The 26021-nt window shown below is 39.0% G+C and overlaps 1 protein-coding gene across 1 annotated transcript in view; it reads right to left on the bottom strand.

Annotated features, from left to right (window-relative positions):
* Positions 1-20567, bottom strand: part of LOC128362340 (uncharacterized) — a 106346-nt gene extending 85779 nt beyond the window's left edge. Inside the window, exons 1-3 of the mRNA XM_053323082.1 lie at positions 20511-20567; positions 18729-18799; positions 17395-17630 (exon numbers count right to left, since the gene is read on the bottom strand). Of these exons, the coding sequence (XP_053179057.1) occupies positions 17395-17630; positions 18729-18799; positions 20511-20567 (364 nt within the window). The remainder of the gene's footprint in view (positions 1-17394; positions 17631-18728; positions 18800-20510) is intronic.
* Between the last annotated feature and the right edge of the window lie 5454 nt (positions 20568-26021).

Raw genomic sequence — 26021 nt, 5'->3', positions numbered from 1 at the left:
GGGGTTTGGAGCTCCATTTGCGCGTTCGCCAGATCTCTTCTCTTCAGCCAGCTCTGGGAGAACGCACCCACTAAGGAGTGACAGAGGCCCATTGCTCAGGCTGTGCGATCCCTTGTCATTGCGTTTGTTACTGCTAAGTGTAAATTATGTCCAAAACAGTTCAGCCACGTCCACTTCATTTTTTTCACTGCTGCGACGTGTGGTGGTGGCGGTGGTCCAACATGCCCCGTGGTGGGCCTCTTAGTACCGCGGTGATTCGTTTTTGTGGTTATCGCAACAGCCCTAGTTGAAATGAGAGAACAAACACTTTGAGATCAGATTTGATGGTCTGAGTTTGATGATGAGGACCACTGTCTCTATACATCTTGTAAGGCTGTCAGCTGTAATCCAGATTTATTTCCTGCAGACATCAACACAACAACAACAGTCGTCTTCACATCAACTCAAACACATGATCACAACAAGCTTCTGGCTCATCTGATTGGATGACTGTTCTCTCTCTCTCTGTCATTCTGTCCAATCCTGAAGCCTGTCACCATTCTCCTCTCACAGCCTCACTGAGGAAAGCAGCACTGAGAAGGTTGGAGCTTCACCAGGAAATACTGGATCTTTGCTTTCATACTGACCGTGTTTAATACTAAACTGCTGAAACCAGCACAGACTGACTCCAACTCTCTACTGACCTCAGATCCTCCAGTCTGTAGTCTGGACTCTGCTGAAGATCAGACAGCTGCTTCACATCTGAAGACTTCAGGTTGTTGTAGCCCAGATACAGCTCTCTCAGATGGGAGGGGTTGGCCTTTAGAGCTGAGGCCAGAGATGCACAGCTCAACTTTGACAAACTGCAGTGCCTCAATCTGAATAAAAGAATAAAATATGTCAGTTTAAAAGACGAAGTTCATGCTTGAAATCATTAAATGTTTCATAATCTCTTCAGAGCAGAAGAAGGTTTAAATGTTTAGAAAATATAAACTCCAAACAGCTGAATCCAACAGGATGCAAATCAAAACAGTGAAAAAGAGATTCTAACATTCAGAACCATATTCATGTGTGTGTGGCAGTAATCATTCCTCCTGTCCATACTGACTATGAAGGTCTCTTCCTAACACAGCTACACTGTAGGAAATGAAATGTTTCAGCTGAAGACTGCTGAATATGTTGCCTCATATTAGTTTAAACTCTGGAAGTTATTATTATACAGAACAAGACTGGATTTTAAATTCCTGAAAACATTTAAATTCTACAAATTTGTGTTCAACCAATCCTGAAAATTATGAACCAAACATTTGAAACTTCACTGAAGATTTTGAATTGAATATATAGAAAAAAATCCACCAAAGCTACAGTCAGTGAACTCACATCAGAGTCTCCAGTCTACAGCTTGGACTCTCCAGTCCAGCAGACAGACGCTTCACTGCTGAATCAGACAGGTTGTTGTAGCTCAGGTGCAGATGTGTCAGATGAGGGTTGGACTTCAGAGCTGAGGCCAAAACTTCACAGTGAGTCTCTGAGAGTCCACAGTTATAAAGTCTGTAATGACACATATATTACAACATATGTTATCATGAAAGAGGACACTTTATATTTACTTCATACATTTGATGATGAAACAGTTTGACATTCAATATTTTGATTATCATTTGATCTTCACATCAGTGGTTCAGAACATCTTAATTTATATTTTTAAATCTTTGTTTCTGAGGCATTTTATTCCTTTAATGGACAGTTGAGAGATAAACAGGAAACTAGAGGAGAGAGAGACAGAAAATGACATGCTACAAAGGTCCACCACCAGAATCAAAGCACAGACCAGTAAGCTACCAGAACACTCCCAGTTCAGCTGATGCTGTCTCACTGTGCTTGACATCTTGATTAGAAAACCACTTTTACTGTCCACTATTTTTAATGTGACTGCAGGATATTTTGATCTACATTTACTGACTGTTCATAAACACTAATGAAACTAATGACCTGACAATATTACACCTGAAAATAATTAAATATAAATGTAATTACAAACACAGCACAAAAAGTAAGGAAATTTGTTAACGCCGCAACTTGGTTTTGTGGAACACCAGCTTGAAGTTGCCCAATTGCGTGCTGATTCTTGGAGCAGACACCAACTGACCTGCTCACAGGTGCCAGATTGGTACCTGATTGGCAGTGCCTGGGGGTACCAGAAGCTCAAAAGAAGAGTCAATAGCAATAGCAAAATAAGCTGTTTGGCATTGGCAGAGAAGATTTGCTAAATTGTTCATGGGTGCAACCCACATACTCAGCTCTGCTGCCCATCCCACAAATGCATGTTCCTTACAAATGTGGCTCCATCTAAAAAGGTGAATAAACAAGCTTTCCAACGGTATAAGATTTATTGCCAAGAAGCATTGTTACAACAAAGTTCTACCAAACATAATGTCCCTTAATTTTTGTGCTATGTTTACGTCTGTCCGTCCGTCCGTCCGTCCGTCCGTGTGTGTGTGTGTGTGTGTGTGTAATAAGTTCAGATGAAGCTAATATGAGGCTTTGACAGTATGGTAGACTCACACTTGATGTGTGTGACTCAAAGTTTCAGAATATTTAAACTAAATTCCCTCTTTGAGTTTGGATCCCTCCACTGCAGCTCAGCAAGGAAACACTGAAGAAACACAAACATACTTACTTGATATGTGGAACTCAGACTGCTGAAGCCTCATATTAGTTTACACTCTGGAAGTCATTTTTACTCACAACAAGACTGTGGATTTTAAATTCCTGAAAACATTTAAATTCTACAGATTTGAGTTCAACAAATCCTGAAAATTATGAACCAAACATTTGAAACTTCAGCAAAGGATTTGAATTTAATATATAGAAAAAAAACTAGCAAAGCTACAGTCAGTGAACTGACCTCAGAGTCTTCAGTCTACAGTTTGGACTCTCCAGTCCAGCAGACAGATGCTTCACTGCTGAATCAGACAGATCGTTGTAGCCCAGGTTCAGATCTGTCAGATGAGGGTTGGACTTCAGAGCTGAGGCCAAATCTTCACAGTGAGTCTCTGAGATTCCACAGTGCCAAAGGCTGTAATGACACATATATTACAACATATGTTATCATGAAAGAGGACACTTTATATTTACTTCATGCATTTGATGATGAAGTCTGAGATTCATTATTTTGATTAACATTTGATCTTCATATCAGTGGTTCAGATCATATTTTTATATTTTTTAATTTTTGTTTGCTTTTTTTTTTTAACTCATATTTTATTGGGATTTTGTGCAATAATATACATAGGTACTTGAGTCTCAATTCCAGAGCATATAAAAGAGAAAATAAAAGAAGAACTTAAAAGGCATACAAACAAACAAAATATATGTCACACATGGTTACGTGTATCCAGAGTATAGAATTTAAAACATACTTGGTTGGTTTTTAAGCATCTTTTGCTGTGTCTTACAGCAACCATTTCTCCCACTTACTCATAAAGAGACCCTCCTTCAGTCTGAGTTGGTAAGTCATTCTCTCCATGGTGTAAACGTCCCTCATTATTTCTAACCACTGATTTATATTAGGTGCCTCAGTCTTGCACCAGTTTCTCGTTATTGCCTTTTTACATGTAACCAGTAATATTTTAGTTAAATATCTATCTTTTTCTGGCACATAATCATTCAAACTTCCAAGGTACATGACTTTACACTCTCTTGGTATTGCATATCCCAAAAAATGTTTAATTATGCTGTGGGCTTCTTCCCAGAAAGAGTTAATCTTATGGCACCTCCAAAAGATGTGTGTGTGTGATTTGCTCCTCTCTCTCCACACATCCGCCAGCATGTGTACAGAGAACCAGTCCCTTTACTTTTCAGTTTGGGCGTAGTGAAGTAACGCATCAGGTTTTTCCGCCCGAACTCCCGCCATGTTCTTGAGTTTGTAGTTGTGTGCTGTGTTTCGCACATATCTTGCTATTCTTCCAGAGTAATGTCGATATTCAGTTCCCTTTCCCATTTCTCTTTGAAGTATAATGTAGAGACACCTTCTGAGTCTCGTAGGTTTCGGTATAGTGTTGAGATTTCCTTGGTTTTGGTTCCACTGTATGACCTCGTCAATACTTCAAGTACACCATGCAGAGATTTTACAGTTTGTATTTCCTTTATAAAATAATCCCTTAACTGCAGATACCTAAAATGTTCCCCATTATCCAGTCCGTAAGTTGTTTTTAACTCCTGAAAGCTCATTACATGTCCCTTCTTTGTTAATGTACACAAGGCTGTGAGGCCTTTCCCAGCCCAGTCCCTGAAGCTGTGATCATTCAGGCCTGGCTTAAACCTTTCATCATATGCAAACCAACTTAATATTTTAACATCACTTTCGAGTTTGTACTGCTTGACTAAATCAAACCAGACATTCAACGTGTGTAAAATTATAGGATCAATCGATTCTTGTAGTGATTTCATCAAACTACAGTTATCAATCAGGGACTGGGTTGGGATGCCTGCCACCGTCCTCTCAATGTCTTTCCACTTTGCACAATATTCTTTGTCACACCATTTGACTATAGTTCTAAGTTGTGCTGAGCGATAATAGTCTTTCAAGTTAGGGAGTGCCATGCCGCCCTTATCCTTTCCTAATTGAAGTGTAGAGTATCTTATGCGTGGTCTTTTACCATTCCACACAAACCTGGAAATCATTTTGTCCCATAATTTAAACTTTTCTTGAGGAACATTAATAGGTAGAGACTGAAAAAAATATAATAGTCTAGGGAGGGTGTTCATTCTAATTATTTCTATTCTCGAGTTGAAATCTAATGACAGGGTTGACCATCTTTCAATGTCCCCACTGATCTGGGAATGGATCTGATCATAGTTTGCTTTATAAAGAGAGGTGAGCTGTTTTGTTAGTGTCACGCCAAGATATTTGATAGTTTTAGTGTGCCATTTTAATTTGTAGGCTTCTTTGATTTTTGGGGATGGGCTATAATTAAAGGTCAGAATTTGTGTTTTATTTACATTTATTCTATATCCTGAATGGTCACTGAATGTATCTATAAGTTGCATCAGCTGTGTAAAATCTGAGTTAGGGGTATCCAGGTATATAATAATGTCATCCGCGAATAAGCTTATTATGTGTTCTTGTCCATTGATCATAATACCTCTAATTTCCTGACTCTGTCTGATTGCTTGTGCTAATGGCTCAATATATAAAGCAAAGAGAAGTGGAGATAAACAGCATCCCTGCCGTGTACCTCTTCCTAAAGTTATCCTCTCTGTCAGGCTTCCGTTGACCTTTATTCTGGCTATGGGGCTTCAATAAATGTAAATGTAAATGTAAATGTAGTTTATTTATACAGCCCTTTATAACAGTCCTTGCGGTGTACCAAAGTGCTTTACAGCAGGTAATAAATAAATAAAGAGAAAAATAAAAACAATTAAAAACAATAAAATAACAGTGAAAGCAATAAAATACAACAAAATCGAATAAGATAGAATAAGATAAAATAAAATAAGATAAAAGTGTCATACTACTAGGTGTTAAAAGCCATCCTAAAAAAGTGGGTTTTTAACCTGGACTTGAAGAGGCCCAGGTCAGGAATAGTACGCATCTCGACGGGGAGCTTATTCCAGAGCCTGGGGGCAGCAACAGAAAAGGCTCGGTCACCCCAATGCTTGTACTTAGACCTGGGCCGTTCCAGCAAGAGTTGATTTGTTGACCTCAGAACTCTACCAGGATTACGGACAGTTAAAAGCTTAGATAAATATGGTGGGGCGAGGCCGTTAAGAGCTTTAAAAACAAACATTAAAAGTTTAAAATCAATTCTATAAAGGACAGGAAGCCAATGGAGGGAGTTAAGAACAGGAGTGATGTGCACACGTCTGTTAGTGTTAGTTAAAAGACGGGCAGCAGCATTTTGCACAAGTTGGAGGCGACTGAGGGAAGACTGGGAGATGCCGACATAAAGTGCATTGCAATAGTCTAACCTGGAACTTATTAGGGCATGGATGGCTATCTCAAGGTCGTGACGGCTTAAAAACATTTTATAGATAGTTAGATAGTTTTAGTAGATAGATAGTTTTAATACAATTTACTGAGTCTTTACTAAATCCAAAACGTTCTAATACTAGATATAGGAAGTTCCAATTTACACTATCAAAAGCCTTTTCAGCATCAAGGCTTAGCAAAACAGCACTGTTTTTATTTGTTTGTATTGTGTTAATTATATGAATGGTCCTTCTAATACTGGCGGGCTGTAATGAAACCAGTTTGGTCCTCGTCAATCAAGTCACTCAAAAAGTTCTCATATCTTCGTGCAATAATAGATGTGTATATTTTGTAATCTACATTAAGAACTGATATTGGTCTAAAATTATTGCAGTATTCGGTATCTTTTCCTTCTTTGGGGATTATTGAAATTATCGCATCATTCCAAGATGGCGGTAAATGGCCTTCCTCGAGAGTGCAATTGAAGGTGGATTCAATCAGAGGTACCAATTCCTCTTTAAAGGCTCTGTACCACTCTGATGGGAAACCATCACCTCCAGGAGTTTTATTAGCTTTAAGTTTGGATATGGCTTTGGTTATTTCTTCACATGTTATAGGAGCATTAAGATTGTCATTTTGTTGTTGTCCAATGGTTGGTAAATCAAGTATGCTGAGAAATCGTCTTTTTGCCTCCTCGCTCGATGAACTTATTTGAGTATACAGATTTTTGTAATATTCTTTAAATATGTTCTCTATTTCTTTAGTTTTATATTTTAACTCTCCTGATTGGGGGTCTCTGATTTTGTGTATTGTATTCAGTGTCTGTTGCTTCTTAATTCGCCTTGCCAGTAGTCTGGTAGCTTTAGGGCCAGTTTCATAGTATTCCTGCCTCACATATCTAAGTTTTTTCTCTATCTCTCCTCTAAGAATTTCGTCTATCTCCGTTTTGGTGGTCTTTATTTTCTGCGAAGGTTCAGTGCTTTGGGTGCTTTGATAACTTATTTCCAGGTTTTTTCAAGTCAGGTCAGATTCAAGTAAGCTGCTTGTTTTAGTTTCTTTTGATGTGTTGTTATAGCGATCAATTTTCCTCTAATTACGGCCTTTAAAGAATCCCATAGTATAGCTGAGTTAATTTCAACCGTGTCATTGTCTTGGATAAATCTTTTTATATCCTGTCTGATTTGCTCGATTATTACTTTATTATTCAATATACTTTTGTTCAGTTTCCAGGTCGTGTTCTTAGGTATATTATTTATTTGTATAGCTAAATGAACTGCACTGTGATCAGAGATATCAGCCACACCGATTTTACATTCCCTTACCTTATGTTTATCCCAAGTGTTCATAAATACATAGTCTATTCTAGAGTGAATGTGATATGTGTTGGAGTAATGTGTATAATCTTTTTTTGTCGGGTGGCGTTCTCTCCATACGTCTGTCAAGCCCTGCTCTTTCAATAATATATTCATGAATTTAGTTAAGTGGGTCCTACTTCTTTTTGTGCTTGTTGTGTCTATCCTATGGACAAGAATTACATTAAAATCTCCTGCACATACCAAAGTCCCTTCTGATTCTGATGCTATAATTGCAAATAGAGCCTTAAAGAAGTGCTTGTCACTTTCTGGTGGGGCATAGACGTTAATCAAGGTAACCATCTTGTTGTCTAATTTTCCTTTAACAATTATATAATGTCCTTCATCATCCTTAATTTCTTTCAAGCATTCGAAATTGACTGCATTTTGTATCATTATAGCAACCCCTCTTTTTCGGCTCTGCCTGCATGTGCTATAGAAAGAGTTTCTATAACCAAATTTCTTTAGCTTTTCATGTTCTTCCCGAGATAAATGTGTTTCCTGCATAAAGATGACTTGAGCTTTAATTTTCCTCATTTCCAAGATTACCTTACTTCTCTTAATTGGGTTGTTCAGCCCATTAACATTCAATGACACCAGTGAAATATTACTCATAATAGTTTCATAAAGTCTTGAATTGGCTTTGGATCCTTAACGTAACCATGGCGACCGGCAACAACAATAAAAGAACATAGAACGGTTTGAAACAGAACAGCAAACAAAAATGTGACCTCCAAAGACAGGCGCATGTCCGTGTGCGCCTCCCACGTTACCTCCGTGGGTTGAGGGGAATATCCCACAGCGTACAGGGGCCCCTCTCTAGGTAGGCTTGGTCCTAAAGTCCAATAATGTCTCTGCATTATTACCTCCTAGAAAATCATAGTCACCGATCCGTAATAAACAAAAGAAGACCAATCAAAATAGTAATTCAGCGGCAGTCACTGTTAATCTTCTCATCCACATCCTTATTTAGTCTGTTTGAATAAACTCACAAAATCCTCGAAGTTATTTTCTTTGAAATTCCTGAAGTTTCTGCTTGGCCCGCAGAGCAGTGTCCTGTGAACTCCCGGCTCGTTGCCATGGCAGTGCCCGCTGAAGTCGCTCCTCCATCCCGGTTCCTGCTGCATCATCTGGCGGTACCTCTACTGTACATGGATACCCCTCCTGATCAGCTCCTTCGCGGCCTCCCGTGCGCTCTCGTAGGTCTGTGGGCCAGCTTCCCAGTGGATCCTGATTCTGGTCAGAGGCGTCTGGAAGCGTATTCCTTTTTCCTTTAGGGCTTTTTTAATACCGTTATATTCCTTTCTTTTCCGGATGACAGCGGCGGCACAGTCGTGATCAAAAAAGAGTTGTCGGTTGTCGTGGTGAACTTTTTTCCTCCAGGCTTCCTTCAGCACCGTCTCCTTCACTGTGTATTGTAGGAAGTTCACCAAAATAGATCTCGGTGGTTTATCAGTGGCTGGCCTTGGCATTAAGGCCCTGTGTGCCCGCTGTATTTGTAGATCCATGGCTGTCGGCAGAGGTAGCTCTTTTTTCAGGATTTGTTCGATGAATTACGCCACAGAGCTGCCCTCTGCTCCCTCTTTAAGACCAAAAATGCGGATATTATTCCGTCGGTTTCTTCCTTCTTGGTCCGCCAACATATCCTGGAGTATTTTTTGTTGTTTCAGAGACTGCAGCAGGGCCTCGTTAGCCTCCACATTCCAGGTCTCCAGTTCTGCAAATCTCTGTTCAGTTTCCGTGATCCTGGTTGTTTGTGTCGTTAGCTCAGTAGTTGCTTATCCAAGCCGCTGGTTAATATCTTTCTTGAAGTCCTCGAGTTCCTCTTTCATTTCCTTCTTGATTTCTTGTTTGAATGTGGCAAATTCCGCTTTCAGTTCAGTTTTAAAATCTTGGATTTCTTTAATGATGTCTTTTAGTCCTGCTCTTATCATAGCCGTCGCCTCTGTCTCCATGTGCTCTTCCTCCCCTTCACTGTCATCCGTCGTGTCGCCTCCGTCTTCGTTTGTTAAGTCAGGTTGTTTTACCGGGTTTTTTTTCCATTTCTGTCTTCTTGATCTTCCTCCCCTTTCCATCTCTGGTTCAGATGTTATTTTCTGAAAAGTCTTCGAATTTGGGGATTTCTATCGCGTTTTGATCGGGAGCTAATTGCCTAAGCTACCATCTTGGCTGAAGTTCAGCCGGAAGTCTTGCACTATTTTTAATGTGACTGCAGGATATTTAGACTCAGTTCAACTCAGTGAACAGTTCCAGTTGAGAAAGATCATCTCTCTTTGCTACCTGCTGCTGTCAGGTTCACATCCATAAGCAGCTACATTTACTGACTGTTCACAAACACTAATGAAACTAATGACCAGACAATATTACACCTGTACATCATTAAATATGAAAGGCCATGTTGTGTGTGTGTGTGTGTGTGTGTGTGTGTGTAATAAGTTCAGTTGAAGCTAATATGAGGCTTTGACAGTCTGGTAGACTCACACTTGATGTGTGTGACTCAAAGTTTCAGAATATTTAAACTAAATTCCCTCTTTGAGTTTGGATCCCTCCACTGCATCTCAGCAAAGAAACACTGCAGAAACATACTGTACTCACATGTGGAACTCAGACTGCTGAAGCCTCATATTAGTTTACACTCTGGAAGTCATTTTTACTCACAACAAAACTGTGGATTTTAAATTCCTGAAAACATTTAAATTCTACAGATTTGAGTTCAAACAATCCTGAAAATTATGAACCAAACATTTGAAACTTCACTGAAGAATTTGAATTGAAAATATAGAAAAAAACTAGCAAAGCTACAGTCAGTGAACTGACCTCAGAGTCTTCAGTCTACAGCTTGGACTCTCCAGTCCAGCAGACAGACACTTCATTGCTGAATCAGACAGGTCGCTGTCACTCAGGTCCAGATGTGTCAGATGAGGGTTGGACTTCAGAGCTGAGGCCACAACTTCACAATGAGTCTCTGAGAGTCCATAGTCCTTTAGTCTGTAATGACACATATATTACAACATATGTTATCATGAAAGAGGACACTTTATATTTACTTCATACATTTGATGATGAAACAGTTTGACATTCATTATTTTGATGAACATTTGATCTTCACATCAGTGGTTCAGATCATCTATTTTTATATTTTTAAATCTTTGTTTCTGAGGCATTTTATTCCTTTAAAGGACAGTTGAGAGATAAACAGGAAACTAGAGGAGAGAGAGACAGAGAATGACATGCAACAAAGGTCCAGCACCAGAATCAAAGCACAGACCAGTAAGCTACCAGAACACTCCCAGTTCAGCTGATGCTGTCTCACTGTGCTTGAATGAAACAATCATTCTCATCACTCTCTCTCAGACCTGCAGACTTTTAATCTTTGTTTTGCTTTACTCTTGCAGATGAAGGAGAGAAAATGGAGTTACATTGACGCTGTTACGAACCCAGCTCATTCGGGAAAAGGGAAAGCAACACACGCAACCCGATGGAAATGGTTGTAAAATTAAAGTAGTATTTATTATAGTAAATTAGGACAATGTGGAAATTAATACCAAGACCAACAGAAAAGGGCCGCCAGGTGCTGATAAATCAATAACCAAATATAACAAAAAGAGGACTCCCTACAAATAAAATGGAGCTAACTGTCTTGTGTATTCAGAGAATAATAAACAACAAATCAAATATTCCTAAACCAAAAACCTAACTAACTACTCTAGTGGAGAAGCGCTGCACCAATCAGCCTCATCCACCAGCCGCCAAGGGTCTGCTTCACTGGTCCACTGTAAACAGTGGAGCGGAACACACACACAGAGGAAGGGGAGAAACCATGCAATTGGCCTAAGGCCGTAACAGAGGCTTCCATAATGTGCACAGTGTGTGTGTGTGTGATCTGATCCCATGTCTGTCTCCACAAAGTTAACATGAGGACATCTTGATTAGAAAAACACTTTTACTGTCCACTATGTTTAATGTGACTGCAGGATATTTTGACTCAGTTCAGCTCAGTGAACAGTTCCAGTTGATAAAGCTCATCTCTCTTTGCTACCTGCTGCTGTCAGGTTCACATCCATAAGCAGCTACATTTACTGACTGTTCACAGACACTGTGTGTGTGTGTGTGTGTGTGTGTGTGTGTGTGTGTGTGTGTGTGTGTGTGTGTGTAATAGGTTCAGTTGAAGCTAATATGAGGCTTTGACAGTCTGGTAGACTCACACTTGATGTGTGTGACTCAAAGTTTCAGAATATTTAGAACTAAATTCCCTCTTTGAGTTTGGATCCCTCCACTGCAGCTCAGCAAGGAAACACTGAAGAAACACAAACATACTTACTTGATATGTGGAACTCAGACTGCTGAAGCCTCATATTAGTTTAAACTCTGGAAGTCATTTTTACTCACAACAAGACTGTGGATTTTAAATTCCTGAAAACATTTAAATTCTACAGATTTGAGTTCAACCAATCCTGAAAATCATGAACCAAACATTTGAAACTTCAATGAAGAATTTGAATGTAATATATATATAAAAAAATAGTAAAGCTACAGTCAGTGAACTGACCTCAGAGTCTCCAGTCTACAGTTTGGACTCTCCAGTCCAGCAGACAGACGCTTCATTGATGAATCAGACAGTTTGTTCCATTTCAGGTCCAGTTCTGTCAGATGAGGGTTGGACTTCAGAGCTGAGGCCAAAACTTCACAGTGAGCCTTTGAGAGTTTACAGCCATAAAGTCTGTAATGACACATATTACAACATATGTTATCATGAAAGAGGACACTTAATATTTACTTCATGCATTTGATGACGAAACAGTTTGACATTCACTATTTTGATGAACATTTGATCTTCACATCAGTGGTTCAGATCTTTTTAAAATATTTTAAAATATTTGTTTTCTGAGACATTTTATTCCTTTCATGGACAGGTATAGTTTATGGAGGCTAATGTTGGTTAATGTTAGCAAACTGACATTACTGAATCATTACATGTTCTATTCAAATAATATTGAATAATTAATAACAATTACTATAATAATAATTCTTCAACTACATAACACCTTTTTAAAAACAAGCTTACAAAAAGCTGTAAAGATGTAATAACTGTTTAGAGGTTGTTACAAATAGAATAAATACATTGGAATTCAGAATTGGATAAAAATAAATATTCTAAATCCTGTTGTGCAAAACCAGGTATTACCTGTAAGTCTGATTATATATCATGCAATAATAACTTTACTGCATTCACTGATAACTTAAATACTGATATATGTTGTGATAAAATGCTGCTGTAATAAAACCTCAACCACAACCTATAAAACAAACATTTGAAACTTCAGTGAAGGATTTGAATTTAATATAAAGAAAAAAAAAATAGCAGAACTACAGTCAGTGAACTGACCTCAGAGTCTCCAGTCTACAGTTTGGACTCTCCAGTCCAGCAGACAGACGCTTCACTGATGAATCAGACAGCTTGTTTCCACTCAGGTCCAGATATATCAGATGAGGGTTGGACTTCAGAGCTGAGGCCAAAACTTCACAGTGAGTCTCTGAGAGTCCACAGTCAGGAAGTCTGTAATGACACATATATTACAACATATGTTATCATGAAAGAGGACACTTTATATTTACTTCATGCATTTGATGATGAAACAGTTTGATATTCATTATTTTGATGAACATTTGATCTTCACATCAGTGGTTCAGATCTTTTTAAAATATTTTAAAATATTTGTTTTCTGAGACATTTTATTCCTTTCATGGACAGGTATAGTTTATGGAGGCTAATGTTGGTTAATGTTAGCAAACTGACATTACTGATCAGTGGTTCAGATCATCTATTTTTATATTTTTAAATCTTTGTTTCTGAGGCATTTTATTCCTTTAAAGGACAGTTGAGAGATAAACAGGAAACTAGAGGAGAGAGAGACAGAGAATGACATGCAACAAAGGTCCAGCACCAGAATCAAAGCACAGACCAGTAAGCTACCAGAACACTCCCAGTTCAGCTGATGCTGTCTCACTGTGCTTGAATGAAACAATCATTCTCATCACTCTCTCTCAGACCCGCAGACTTTTAATCTTTGTTTTGCTTTAATCTTGCAGATGAAGGAGAGAAAATGGAGTTACATTGAGGCTTCCATAATGTGCACAGTGTGTGTGTGTGATCTGATCCCATGTCTGTCTCCACAAAGTTAACATGAGGACATCTTGATTAGAAAAACACTTTTACTATCCACTATGTTTAATGTGACTGCAGGATATTTAGACTCAGTTCAGCTCAGTGAACAGTTCCAGTTGATAAAGATCACCTCTCTTTGCTACCTGCTGCTGTCAGGTTCACATCCATAAGCAGCTACATTTACTGACTGTTCACAAACACTAATGAAACTAATGACCTGACAATATTACACCTGTACATCATTCAATATGTTATGACATGTTTGTTTGTGTGTGTGTGTGTGTGTGTGTGTGTGTGTGTGTGTGTGTGTGTGTGTGTGTGTGTGTGTGTGTATAATAAGTTCAGTTGAAGCTAATATGAGGCTTTGACAGTCTGGTAGACTCACACTTGATGTGTGTGACTCAAAGTTTCAGAATATTTAGAACTAAATTCCCTCTTTGAGTTTGGATCCCTCCACTGCAGCTCAGCAAGGAAACACTGAAGAAACACAAACATACTTACTTGATATGTGGAACTCAGACTGCTGAAGCCTCATATTAGTTTAAACTCTGGAAGTCATTTTTACTCACAACAAGACTGTGGATTTTAAATTCCTGAAAACATTTAAATTCTACAGATTTGTGTTCAACCAATCCTGAAAATTATGAACCAAACATTTGAAACTTCACTGAAGAATTTGAATTGAAAATATAGAAAAAAACTAGCAAAGCTACAGTCAGTGAACTGACCTCAGAGTCTTCAGTCTACAGTTTGGACTCTCCAGTCCAGCAGACAGACGCTTCACTGATGAATCAGACAGCTTGTTTCCACTCAGGTCCAGATATATCAGATGAAGGTTGGACTTCAGAGCTGAGGCCAAAACTTCACAGTGAGTCTCTGAGAGTCCACAGCGAGAAAGTCTGTAATGACACATATATTACAACATATGTTATCATGAAAGAGGACACTTTATATTTACTTAATGCATTTGATGATGAAACAGTAAAGATACCGGGTTGAGTCCTTAGCAACTACCATAGCAACGTAATGAGACGTGAACAAATCGGTAGGGACTAATTATAAAGCAATACTACCGCTCCATGCTGTGAAGGGTCAGATTATGAACTGTTTGTCACAGTGACTATATCACCTGTGTTATGCTAAACTTTGTAATCCAGGTTTACATGAATGAAGATGTAGTTTCAATGTAGACACTGGTGGGGTCGCTGGTGTGTCTGGCTCGTGGAGCGATGAAGAAGAAGAAGTGACGTACTTCCTGTCCCAGCTTTTCTCAATCAAATATAAAAAGTGGGAGGGGGCGGAGGGGGTTCCCTTCTGAGAGTGCATGACATCACTGGAAATACCCACTGACAAACTCTTTTTTTCTCTTTTTATTCCTCACAATGCTGAGGATCATGGGTAGGCTAATGTAGCCACAATTGTCCGAAACAGCAAAAACAAAACGTGTTTCTCACATTTGGAGGTGAAATAATTAAAACTGATGGTCATAACATTCACCCAGCATTTCGTTGAGTTATCCAGGACACTTTAGTGTTGTTGTGTTAAGAAGTGTTGATGATATAAATAAAACCGTCAGTGAATTATGGTAAAATGGTTAATGGCGTTTATATTTTTAAAGTAATAAATAATATTCATGGATACTGGATTTGAATTAGTAAAGACTTGATTGCACAGGCGCACTGATCACTCGTGTTACTGCATGTAATTAAATTCGTATATCATATGAAAAATAGTGCACAACTTTTCGTACGATATCATAAGAATACATGTCCATCATCCAGCTCTTACACTATGCTTCATACTTAAATTGTTTATCTGAGAGCTCTGACTGATTGTCAATTAAAACAATAATATGAATGTCATATGATTTATATTTGAAGAATTAAACTTATAATCTGATTATAAAGTTAATCACATCTGGACATACACAGCCTTTCTGCAGTTCCTCACAACTGGCATCAGTCTCCGTTTTCCCTCCTCTGATGTTTTGTACTTCTCCAGGTCCAACTCATCCAGAACCTCCTCTGACATCTGCAGCATGTAGGCCAGAGCTGAGCAGTGGATCTCAGAGAGTTCCTTCTCTGATCTGGACCCTGACTTCAGGAACTCTTGGATCTCCTGATGGACTGAGCGGTCGTTCATCTCCATCAGACAGTGGAAGATGTTGATGCTTCTGTCAGGCGAGATATCCTTCCTGTTCATCTCCTTCAGGTTGTTGGTGACTCTCTGGATGGTTTCTGGACTGTTGTCTGTCTGACCCAGCAGGCCTCCTAAGAGACTCTGGTTGGACTCCAGAGAGAGGCCATGAAGGAAGCGGACAAACAGGTCCAGGTGGCCATTTTCACTTCTGAGAGATTTCTCCATGGCTCCCTGCAGGAAGTCATCCAGAGATATGAAATCATGATGACTGTCAGGTGGGTTGTTTCTGAGGGAGGAGTCACGGCTGCCATTTCTGAAATAACCTGAAATCTTCTTGAGGAAAGATTTTGGTTTTGATTCTCCCAGGAAGTCCTTCAGTACCTCTGTGTTCCTGCTGGTGTAACAGTGGTACATGTAGACTGCAGCCAGAAACTCCTGAACGCTCAGATGAACAAAGCTGTAGACTGTTTTCTGGAAGATCACACTCTCTCTTTTGAAGATCTGTGTACAAACTCCTGATAACACCGAGGCCTCTGAGACATCAAGACCACACTGCTCCAGGTCTTCTTGGTAGAACATGATGTTTCCTTTCTCCAGTTGTTCAAACGCCAGCCTCCCCAGCTTCAGAAGAAGTTCCTTGTCAGCCTCCGTCAGTTCCTGTGGACTCGTCTCATGTCCCTCATTATACTTCTTCTTCTTCCTCTTTGTCTGAACCAGCAGGAAGTGTGAGTACATGTCAGTCAGGGTCTTGGGCAGCTCTCCTCTCTGGTCTGTAGTCAACATGTGGTCCAGAACTGTAGCAGTGATCCAGCAGAAGACTGGGATGTGACACATGATGTGGAGGCTCCTGGATGTCTTGATGTGTGAGATGATTCTGCTGGACTGCTCTTCATCACTGAATCTCTTCTTGAAGTACTCCTCCTTCTGGGGGTCAGTGAATCCTCGTACTTCTGTTACCCTATCCACACATGAAGGAGGGATCTGATTGGCTGCTGCAGGTCGGGAAGTTATCCAGATGAGAGCCGATGGAAGCAGCTTCCCCTTGATGAGGTTTGTCAACAGTACACTGACTGATGACTTCTGTGTGACATCAGACACGACCTCACTGTTGTTGAAATCCAGTAAAAGTCTGCTTTCATCCAGGCCGTCAAAGATGAACAAAACTTTACAGACAGCGAGCTTCTCTGCTGTGAGCTTCTGTAATGTTGGATAGAAAACATGGATCAGCATGAGCAGACTGTACTGCTCATCTTTGATCAAGTTCAGTGCCTTGAACGAGAACGGAATCAGCAGACTGACATCTTGGTTTTCGGAGCGCTGTGCCCAGTCCAGAGTGAACTTCTGCACTGAGAAGGTTTTTCCAACACCAGCGACGCCGTTCATCAGAACCACTCTGATGTGTTTGTGTTGGTCAGGTAAGACTTTAAAGATGTCCTGACACTTGATTGGAGTGTCATGGAGGGTCTTCATCTTGGAAGCTGTTTCAAGCTGCCACACCTCATGTTGGGTATTAAGCTCTTCACTCAGTCCCTCTGTGATGTGGACCTCAGTGAAGATGCTGATGAGGAGGATTTTAATTCCTGCTTCATCGGTTCCTTGAGTCACACATTCACATGTGCTGCTCAAACTGATCTGATGTTCATATAAAACCTCCTGCAGACCACTTTCTGCTGAAAGAGAAGAAAATAAATCAGTGTGACTGTTAATGTTCAGTAGGATAGAGGAGGTGGATTCCTGTCCTGTTTCAGAGATGAAGACATCAGCAGACAGATCTTCAGTCTTACTTTGTACAGTGCTGGTCTGACTGTCTGTCTGCAGTCCAGATCTAGTTCTGCATCCTTCTGCACACTGGGGACAGGAGGAGTCTCCTGATGAAGCAGACTGGTCCCAGTATGAGGTGAAGCACTGTCTGCAGAACCAGTGTCCACAGCTGGTAGAGACTGGATCCTTCAGGACGTCCTGACACAAAGAACAGCAGGGCAGCTGCTCCGCCACAGAAACAGTCCTCCTCTTCCTCTCTCTGTGGACATGAACACATTCTTTATGACACATTAGTGGAGGCCAACCAACAGCTCTTTAAACAGTCCAGACTGTCAGTATCTGGTCAGTTACACATGTTTTGTTCTTCAGGCTCTGAGATTCAACACATTCAATTTTAAATATAATAATAGATACTAGAAGAAGAAGAAGAAGAAGAAGAAGAAGAAGAAGAAGAAGAAGAAGAAGACTGCAAGAGAGTAAACATGAATGTAAACAATGCAGAATTTAAAACTCTAGCTCCAAAAACTGGCTTTGCAAATGTTTGTTGAGGGAAGTGGATGTGTTAGACCACAAGGAGACACACAATGTGTTTTGGTAAGTATCAATGTAAACATGAGTTTTTCTGTTAATAAAACTCCACAGGCTCCTTTAAGCTACTCTGAGACATTTAAAGTCAGGAAGAATTAACAGGAGGAAACTGAACCAAACAGAAAAGTCCACTAGTGAAAAATAACAGACTGCTGCTCTTTGTGTTGTGCTGCTGAACAGAGAGCTCTGCTAAATATCTTCATAATGCATCTTTTCACTAGTGTTCCTCTCTCTCTGTGTTTCTGCTATAGTTTCTCTCCCTCTGTGTGAGTGTGATACAACAGTTTGACACATTTGACTTTTCCCAAACATTAAATATCAGACTCAGTTTCCTTTGCTGCAGTGGTCAGTCTGCAGTGATAAATCAGCTGCAGCAGGATGTTTCTATACATTTACATGACCTCCTCCCATATTTAGTGTCTTTGAACAGGAACACATAAAGACACAGAGACCAAACATTAAATTTGTACTTCCATTTTACCTGCAAAAACCTGCTGCAGTCCTTTAGTAAATAAGGACAGACACAGTTTGGCTTGTTAGTGAGTCCTTAGTAAATATCACCCTGGGTTACCTGCTGCTACTTAAAATCAAACACCAATAGCAGCCCTGTCTCTGTCTCTGTCTCACATGAACATGAAGATCTGTTGTAGATTACAGCTGAATGGAAGCTACTTCATTATTTCTTTCCTTCATATCTACACTACAACCTTCATGAAACTGTCTCACTGAATCATCTTCAGGTCAGTTTACAGTAGAAACAGTCTCTTACTTTGTGTCTGAGGGTCCAGGTTCATTACTGAAGACTGGAGGATGATCATTAGACCGGTCACTCTTCATAGACAGACAGCTGGATATTAGAGACTCTGCTCCGTCCTCCTCCTCCTCTTTCTTCATCTTCTGGAGTCTAAGAGCTAAATGAGTAACACTGGACACACACACACACACACACACACACACTTTTAGTAGCTTCTTATTAGTTTACATGACTTTAACTATAACCATGTGTGTTTTCTATTCTTCACAAAAATAAACTTTAACTCTGGTTTAAATCCATCAAACAGACTTCAGATAAACATGTGTGAGCTTCTTAACTGTGACTTCTCTCTTTTTAGAGCTCAGCAGTGAGTCACATTACATCACATTGAAGACCTCAAACACTGATTTTATATTCTTCTGACCAACTAAACAATTAGTCTGAAAACTAATCAGCAGATTGATCAATAATGACAGTAACCATATTAACACTCACCTGCCTCAGACTAGAAAGAATCTTAACCCTTACACACTATTCAGCATCACTTTAGACCCAACTTTACATTGTAAAATCATCATTTGTGAAACCTTCATATATACATTTCTTTAAGCTGGACTTTTCCTTTTGTGACCCACAGTTTACAAGTAAAGTGCATCTTTCTTTATTTTTTTTTATTGTGCAGCTGACACACATTTTATGTGTATGGAAATGTAAAAATTAGACCTGTTGTTATTAAAGAAAATCAGAAATCACCATAAACATGTTGTATTCTTCATATTCTATAAAACACTGATCAAACAATCTTTTATCTAACATGATTCAGCAGTCACACTTCATGTAATGGTTGTAACAGAGTTAAAGAATTATCCTCATATATCCAGCAAGCTAAAGCTAAAGCTAGCTAAGTGACAGTATAATGAGAGCATAATATAAGATCAAGCTATTGATGATGCAAATGTGACAAGATGGCTTCATAATCAGAAGTATATGGGGAGATGTTTATTCACAGAGCATCCCACAGGTTATATCATCCATCATTAATCATTTCCACAACATCAAAACTCAGCTGCTTCACACACAGCAACAGTGTCACACTACAGCATGATAGCTAAGTTTGATTGTTTTTTGGCCTTAGACCAGATTAAGTGGCTCTGCTCTTGGCCCCTCCCATCTGTATCACACAGAGGCATGTCAATCAAAAGTTAATAAAAGTATGGGTTACATAGTTTTGAATTAATTTGGTCTAATTTCAGCAACTGCTACTAGTATTTATTTTTTCAGCAGCTAAATTAATACATTAACAAAAAATCCCCTTTGGAGGGGCTACTCAGCCAAAGAGGGCAAATGGGCTGTTGCCTGGGCAACAACAGCCTCTTAAAAACTGCAAACCAAGTCAGAAATCTTGGTGTATTCATGAACTCAGACCTAAATCCCAACAGTCATATCAAGGTAATTATAAAGCCATGATTATAAAATCATGTCTGAGTGGACTTTCACCTTTACTGCTTACCGGTCTGTTCTTCCCTTCTTCTTTATACTAGAGGGTGTGTGTGTGTGTGTGTGTGTGTGTGTGTGTGTGTGTGTGTGTAGTTTAGACTGGGAAATCAAACACCAATAGCAGCCCTGTCTCAGTCTCTGGTTCACATGAACATGAAGATCTGTTGGAGATTACAGCTGAATGAAAGCTACTTCATTATTTCTTTCCTTCATATCTACACTACAACCTTCATGAAACTGTCTCACTGAATCATCTTCAGGTCAGTTTACAGTAGAAACAGTCTCTTACTTTGTGTCTGAGGGTCCAGGTTCATTACTGAAGACTGGAGGATGATGATTAGACTGGTCACTCTTCATAGACAGACAGCTGGATATTACAGACTCTGCTCCGTCCTCCTCTTCCTCCATCTTCTTAAGTCTGAGAGCTAAACCTGTAACACTGGAGACACACACACATACACACAGTATAATAAACCCAGTCTTCTTATTAGTTCACATGACTTTAACTACAACCATGTGTTTTTTTAGTCTTCTGTGACTTCTTACATCGCTGTGAAGACGCAGAAACCAGGAAATGAACAACAGGGAAACACTTTTTAAGATCTCAAACACTGATTTTATATTCTTCTAACTCAGTTTAATAAACTAAATAATTAATCTGAAGAATAATCAGCAGACTGATCAATAATGACAGTAATCATTATTTTCAGCTCTGATATTAACACTCACCTGCCTCAGACTTGCTGTTTTCCTGCTTCTGCGCTGCGGACTGTAAAATGGGGTCTGAATGGACTTTCACCTTTACAGCCTACCTGTCTACTCCTCCCATCTTTTTTATACTAGAGGGTGTGTGTGTGTGTGTGTGTGTGTGTGTGTGTGTGTGTGTGTGTAAAGAAGAAGGGAGGAGCAGACAGGTAGGCAGTAAAGGTGAAAGTTCATTCAGACTGCATTTTATAATCCACAGAGCAGAAGGAGGAAAACAGCTCACCTTTGCTGTTGATTTTAAATTCCTGTACTTGTTTACTAGACCCCACTGTGGGGCCTCTTCTGTTCAACATCTACATGCTCCCACTACCTCAGATCATAGAAAACAACTAAACAGGACATTTCTGTGGTATGTCAAACTCAATTCTTACTTTACACAGACTTTAAAGGTGTGACTTCAGATGTAACCTGCTTTGTAATCATCAACATTTTCATCACTAACTGTAACACTTACATATGTAACTAATTACTCCCTAACACTGTAAACAATAGATCACAGACCTATGTTTGTGAGGATTGGGTCTGAAAGAATCCCCTTTAAGAAGATAATCCATGGAAGTTAGTGTAAAAAAAGTTAAATTAATCTAGTGGATAACACAATCCAGGCGGGGTCCGCTGGCGGCGCCAAAGATGGCTGCGGCTGGCTGCCTGTCTGAGCTGGAACACCTCCTCCTCCCTTTCCCCCTCCCCCGGTGCAAAAGTTGTTTTTTGTGTTCTTATGTTGTAAAATGTGCTCATATGCGCTTCTGTTGCTGGGGATTTTTTTTCCCGTTCCCGCACTGTACTCCCACACAGAGCATAGTCTGGGAGCTGCTTTTTTTTTTATCCTGTTCACTCCTCGTTTTTTTTTCTTTCCTTTTCTCCCCTCTTTATTGTGCTCAGTCATCCAGTTATGTCTGTCTTATTGCATGTATTGTATGTTGTATATGTACAGACGGGGTGATTGCTGTTATTTCGCTGTACTTCTGTATAGTGACAAAATAAAGCCTATTGACATAGATACCAAATCAATACCAGGATGTAGAAACTGATATTAATACTAGCGTTGTTAGTAGTATCATCACCTCACTCTATAACTCAGTGTCATACAGTCAGTGTGTTTGTTAACATAGGCCTACTGAAACTTTCAGTTTCAGTCATACCTAGAAGATTGCAAACCAAAGTGAGAGCACATAATCACACAGTTGTATTTGTTATATCATCATCACATTTCATACAGTTCCCAAAACTTTAATTTACTTTTTCTTTTTGGCTGTTTTCTTTCTACTTGAAGGCTACAGGCCAATATTGAATCTGTTAATCTTATTCTAATGTAACCTGTGTGTGCTTAAATAACTGTTAATGTTTATAAACATGTTTAAATAACGTAGTGTGTCCTGAATGGGATGTCTGGTTTTGCCACAGTATCAAATCAAGTATTAAGAGTGAAACTTCAGTGTTATTCTCAGTGGAATAGTGAAGTCACGAGTATGTAGGCCGACAATGTGTCATATAATTAACTGATAAAACATTTTGAGACATTTTCCTCTTGTACTGGTGAGATTTACCGAATTTGGGTGCATGAGGTGATAAATCCCTACTAAAAAACTACTTTTGCTCAAATTCATGACACAATACTGTATGTGTTTGTCACTCTGCTGAAGTTAAGGTCATACTTTACCTTTAATCTTCGGTTGACAGTCTTCCTCATATAACCTTTAAAAAAGCACTGCAGTGAAAGCTAAAGGATGGAAACAGCAGGGAGAGAGAGAGAGCACTGTTAGCGCTAATAAAAACAAACATAATAACTAAACCATACGAAACAGGTCCAGATATTTTCAGACAGGGTAGCTAAAGTCTCAGTTAATATAATTAAATCAAAACACAAAATATCTGTTAATTATCAGCTAAACTAACCGAGCTTAAACCTGCCTTTATTAGCCGTTAACATCCGTTATCTCTGTAGCAAACTCCTCACTTCAGCTACAAAAACAAATAACATCACTTAAAAATAACACTGCTTGATCCGTGTGGTTAAATAATATTGACTACATGTCGAAAAAAATATTCTTAATTGACAAAATTTGACATTTTAACACTTACCGTTACTGAGCCAGTGGGAGACTTCAGTGAGCTCCAAGTTCAATGGCAGCTTCCTGTGTTTCGGTAATTTCACAGTAAAAGCATGTGAAGTGATAATACATCTTGTGAAATCCCAGAAACAATTAACAGTGTGGTCATATCTCAGTGGAATAGTGAAGTCAAGAGTATGTAGGCCGACAATGTGTCATATAATTTACTGATAACATATTGAGACATTTTCTCTTGTACTGGTGAGATTTACCAAATTTGGGTGCATGAGGTGATAAATCCCTACTAAAAAACTACTTCTGTCCAAATTCATGACACAATACTGTATGTGTTTGTCACTCTGCTGAAGTTAAAGCCACACTTTACCTTTTATCTTTGGTTGACAGTCTTCCTCATATAACCTTTAAAAAAGCACTGCAGTGAAAGCTAAAGGCTGGAAACAGCAGGGAGAGAGAGAGAGCACTGTTAGCGCTAATAAAAACAAACATAATAACCAAAACATACGAAACAAGGGTCCAAATATTTTCAGACAGGGTAGCTAATGTCTCAGTAAATATAATTAAATTAAAACGACACCAAATATCTGATCATTATAAGCTAAACTTAGCCCGCTTAAACCTGCCGTTATTAGCCGTTAAATCTCTGTAGCAAACTCCTCACTTCAGCTACAAAAATAAATAAATGACAACAGCACTTAAAAATAACACTTTTTGATCCGTGTGATTAAATAATATTGACTACATATCGAAAAAGTCATTCTTAATTGACAAAATTTGACATATTAACACTTACCGTTACTGAGCCAATGGGAGACGTCAGTGACCTCCAAGTTCAACGGCAGCTTCCTGTGTTTCCGTAATTTCACAATAAAATTCTGAATACATTATGCTATTGTAAAACTTCACAGTAAAGGCATGTGAAGTGAGAATACATCTTGTGAAATCCCAGAAATAATTTACAGTGTGGTCATATCTATCTATCCATCATCTATTAACTGGTCAAACTGTTATGGTCTTGAGTACACTTTAGTTTTGATACTTTTTTTGGTTAGATGATCAAATAGAAGTTTATCATATATGTAAAGTATAAAATATAAGTGCATTTCATTTCCTGTGTGCCAATTTTTCTGTTGTTAAAAAACAACTTGATTGTCTTTTTAAAATTATAATTATTATTCCTATTATTGCTGTTGTCATTACCAAAATCATAATGTGCAAGTTTAAATATAAATGTGTCACCATCACAAGAAAATGGTGAACTAATCATATCTCATAGGCCTATATAAAATAAAATGTATAATATTAATTTTCGTATATTACATTGCTCCTAGTGGGGTGACTGGATTATATGCATTGGGGCAGTCCATGTAAGTTCTAAAAAAATTAATTAATTCCTTTTTTTTAACTTGCTTGTTCTTCCTCATTGGAAACAGGCACTATTATCAGCATTGTCTTGCTTTTGCTGACCAATCAATCCTGGTCAGTCTGACAAGCTGAATATTCAACCAGCTTAACCATTTTACCAGCTTGGCTTTGCTGGTCAGATCAGCCTCACCATGCTGGCCAACTATACTGACAAACCAGTAAGACCAGCCTGACCAGCCTGACCAGCCTAAAACCATTTTAAGCTGTTTTATTCAGCCGGGATATGAATAAAATGGTGTTTTCAGTACAAAATGGCGCCATCTAGTGGTCGCCATTAAAACAGATCCTGGTTATAGTGAAGAAACGTTGCCACTGTGTTAAAGGTAGGGTTGGTAATGTTGGAAAGCTAGCAAGAGAGCTAGCAAGATTTGAAAATAGCACCTCCTCCTGCCTCCTCGCAGTTCAACCCCGCTGCTCCCCCTCCCGTCAGTGAGTCCGTCCAAGCCACGCCCCCACAAACTGGAACGCGCACACTGCTGCAGGGAGGAGAGGAGAGGAGAGCTAACCTAACGAGCTAGCCATTTCAAAGTATTTTGGACAACAACCAAACAGTCTCACGTCTCATTTACCTGTAAGTAAACTGTATTATTATGTTTTTGTTTGTTTTATAGCACATCAGTCTGTGCAGATTCAGATCCGGGACCCGGGTCTGAATCTGCTGAATCTCCCCAAGGATACGGCTGGATTCAGACCCATCAGCTAAATTACATTGTAATAATTGTTACGTGTTTTTCACTGACAAACGTGTATTTTATGTTTTTATTAGTCACGTAGCATATCTGCTATGTTTTTCATTGACAATTATGCAGGGTGATGCAGAAGTGTTAGGAAAGTAAATTTGGGCCAATATCTCAATTTTTCTATAAAACTTAGACACTTATGCTACTAGGCTAACGATATCTTTGTTGTTTCATTGTTAGAGTTTACACGATGAGAGCACTGGCTCAGACCCGAGCTACAGTCCTGAACCGAAAAATATAAACACATGAAACTTTCAACTCTGGTCCGGCAATATACCAAAAATATGATAAATGAAATTACAATATTAGTAATAATAAAGGACAAGATGGTGAGAGTCTAATCTTCTTGATTAACTATTTTTTACAGGCTAGAATTGAACGACTGAGATTGGAAGAATCTCATCAGTTGCTTCAGATCAAGGGACCCAAGCCTCATGTTTGATGTCCTGCAGATGTCAGCATCAGGAGATGCTCCTCCACCAGGCCCTCCAGCTCCATGTCTACCTACATGGTGTGTGTGCAGGAAGTGCCGTGAGATGCCCACAGATCTAGAAAAAAAGTGCTGTGAGCAACAACCTGCTTCCTAACCCTAACCCTCACCTGGACGTATACATTTGACATTTTAAATTTGGTCTTTTATTTATATTTTGTCAGATTTTAATAAAAATTTGAAAATGATGAATGCCTTTCATTTGACTATTTCTGCAAAAGAAGCAATATATTTTCTCACCACCACATTAAAAATAAGTGATTACAGAATAATTACAACAAAATTGGTATAACCCTTTTTATTGTTACATAAACAATCTGTA

The sequence above is a fragment of the Scomber japonicus genome, chromosome 7, assembly GCF_027409825.1.
Source record: "Scomber japonicus isolate fScoJap1 chromosome 7, fScoJap1.pri, whole genome shotgun sequence".
NCBI lineage: Eukaryota > Metazoa > Chordata > Actinopteri > Scombriformes > Scombridae > Scomber > Scomber japonicus.
This window is presented reverse-complemented; position numbering and strand designations above follow the sequence as displayed.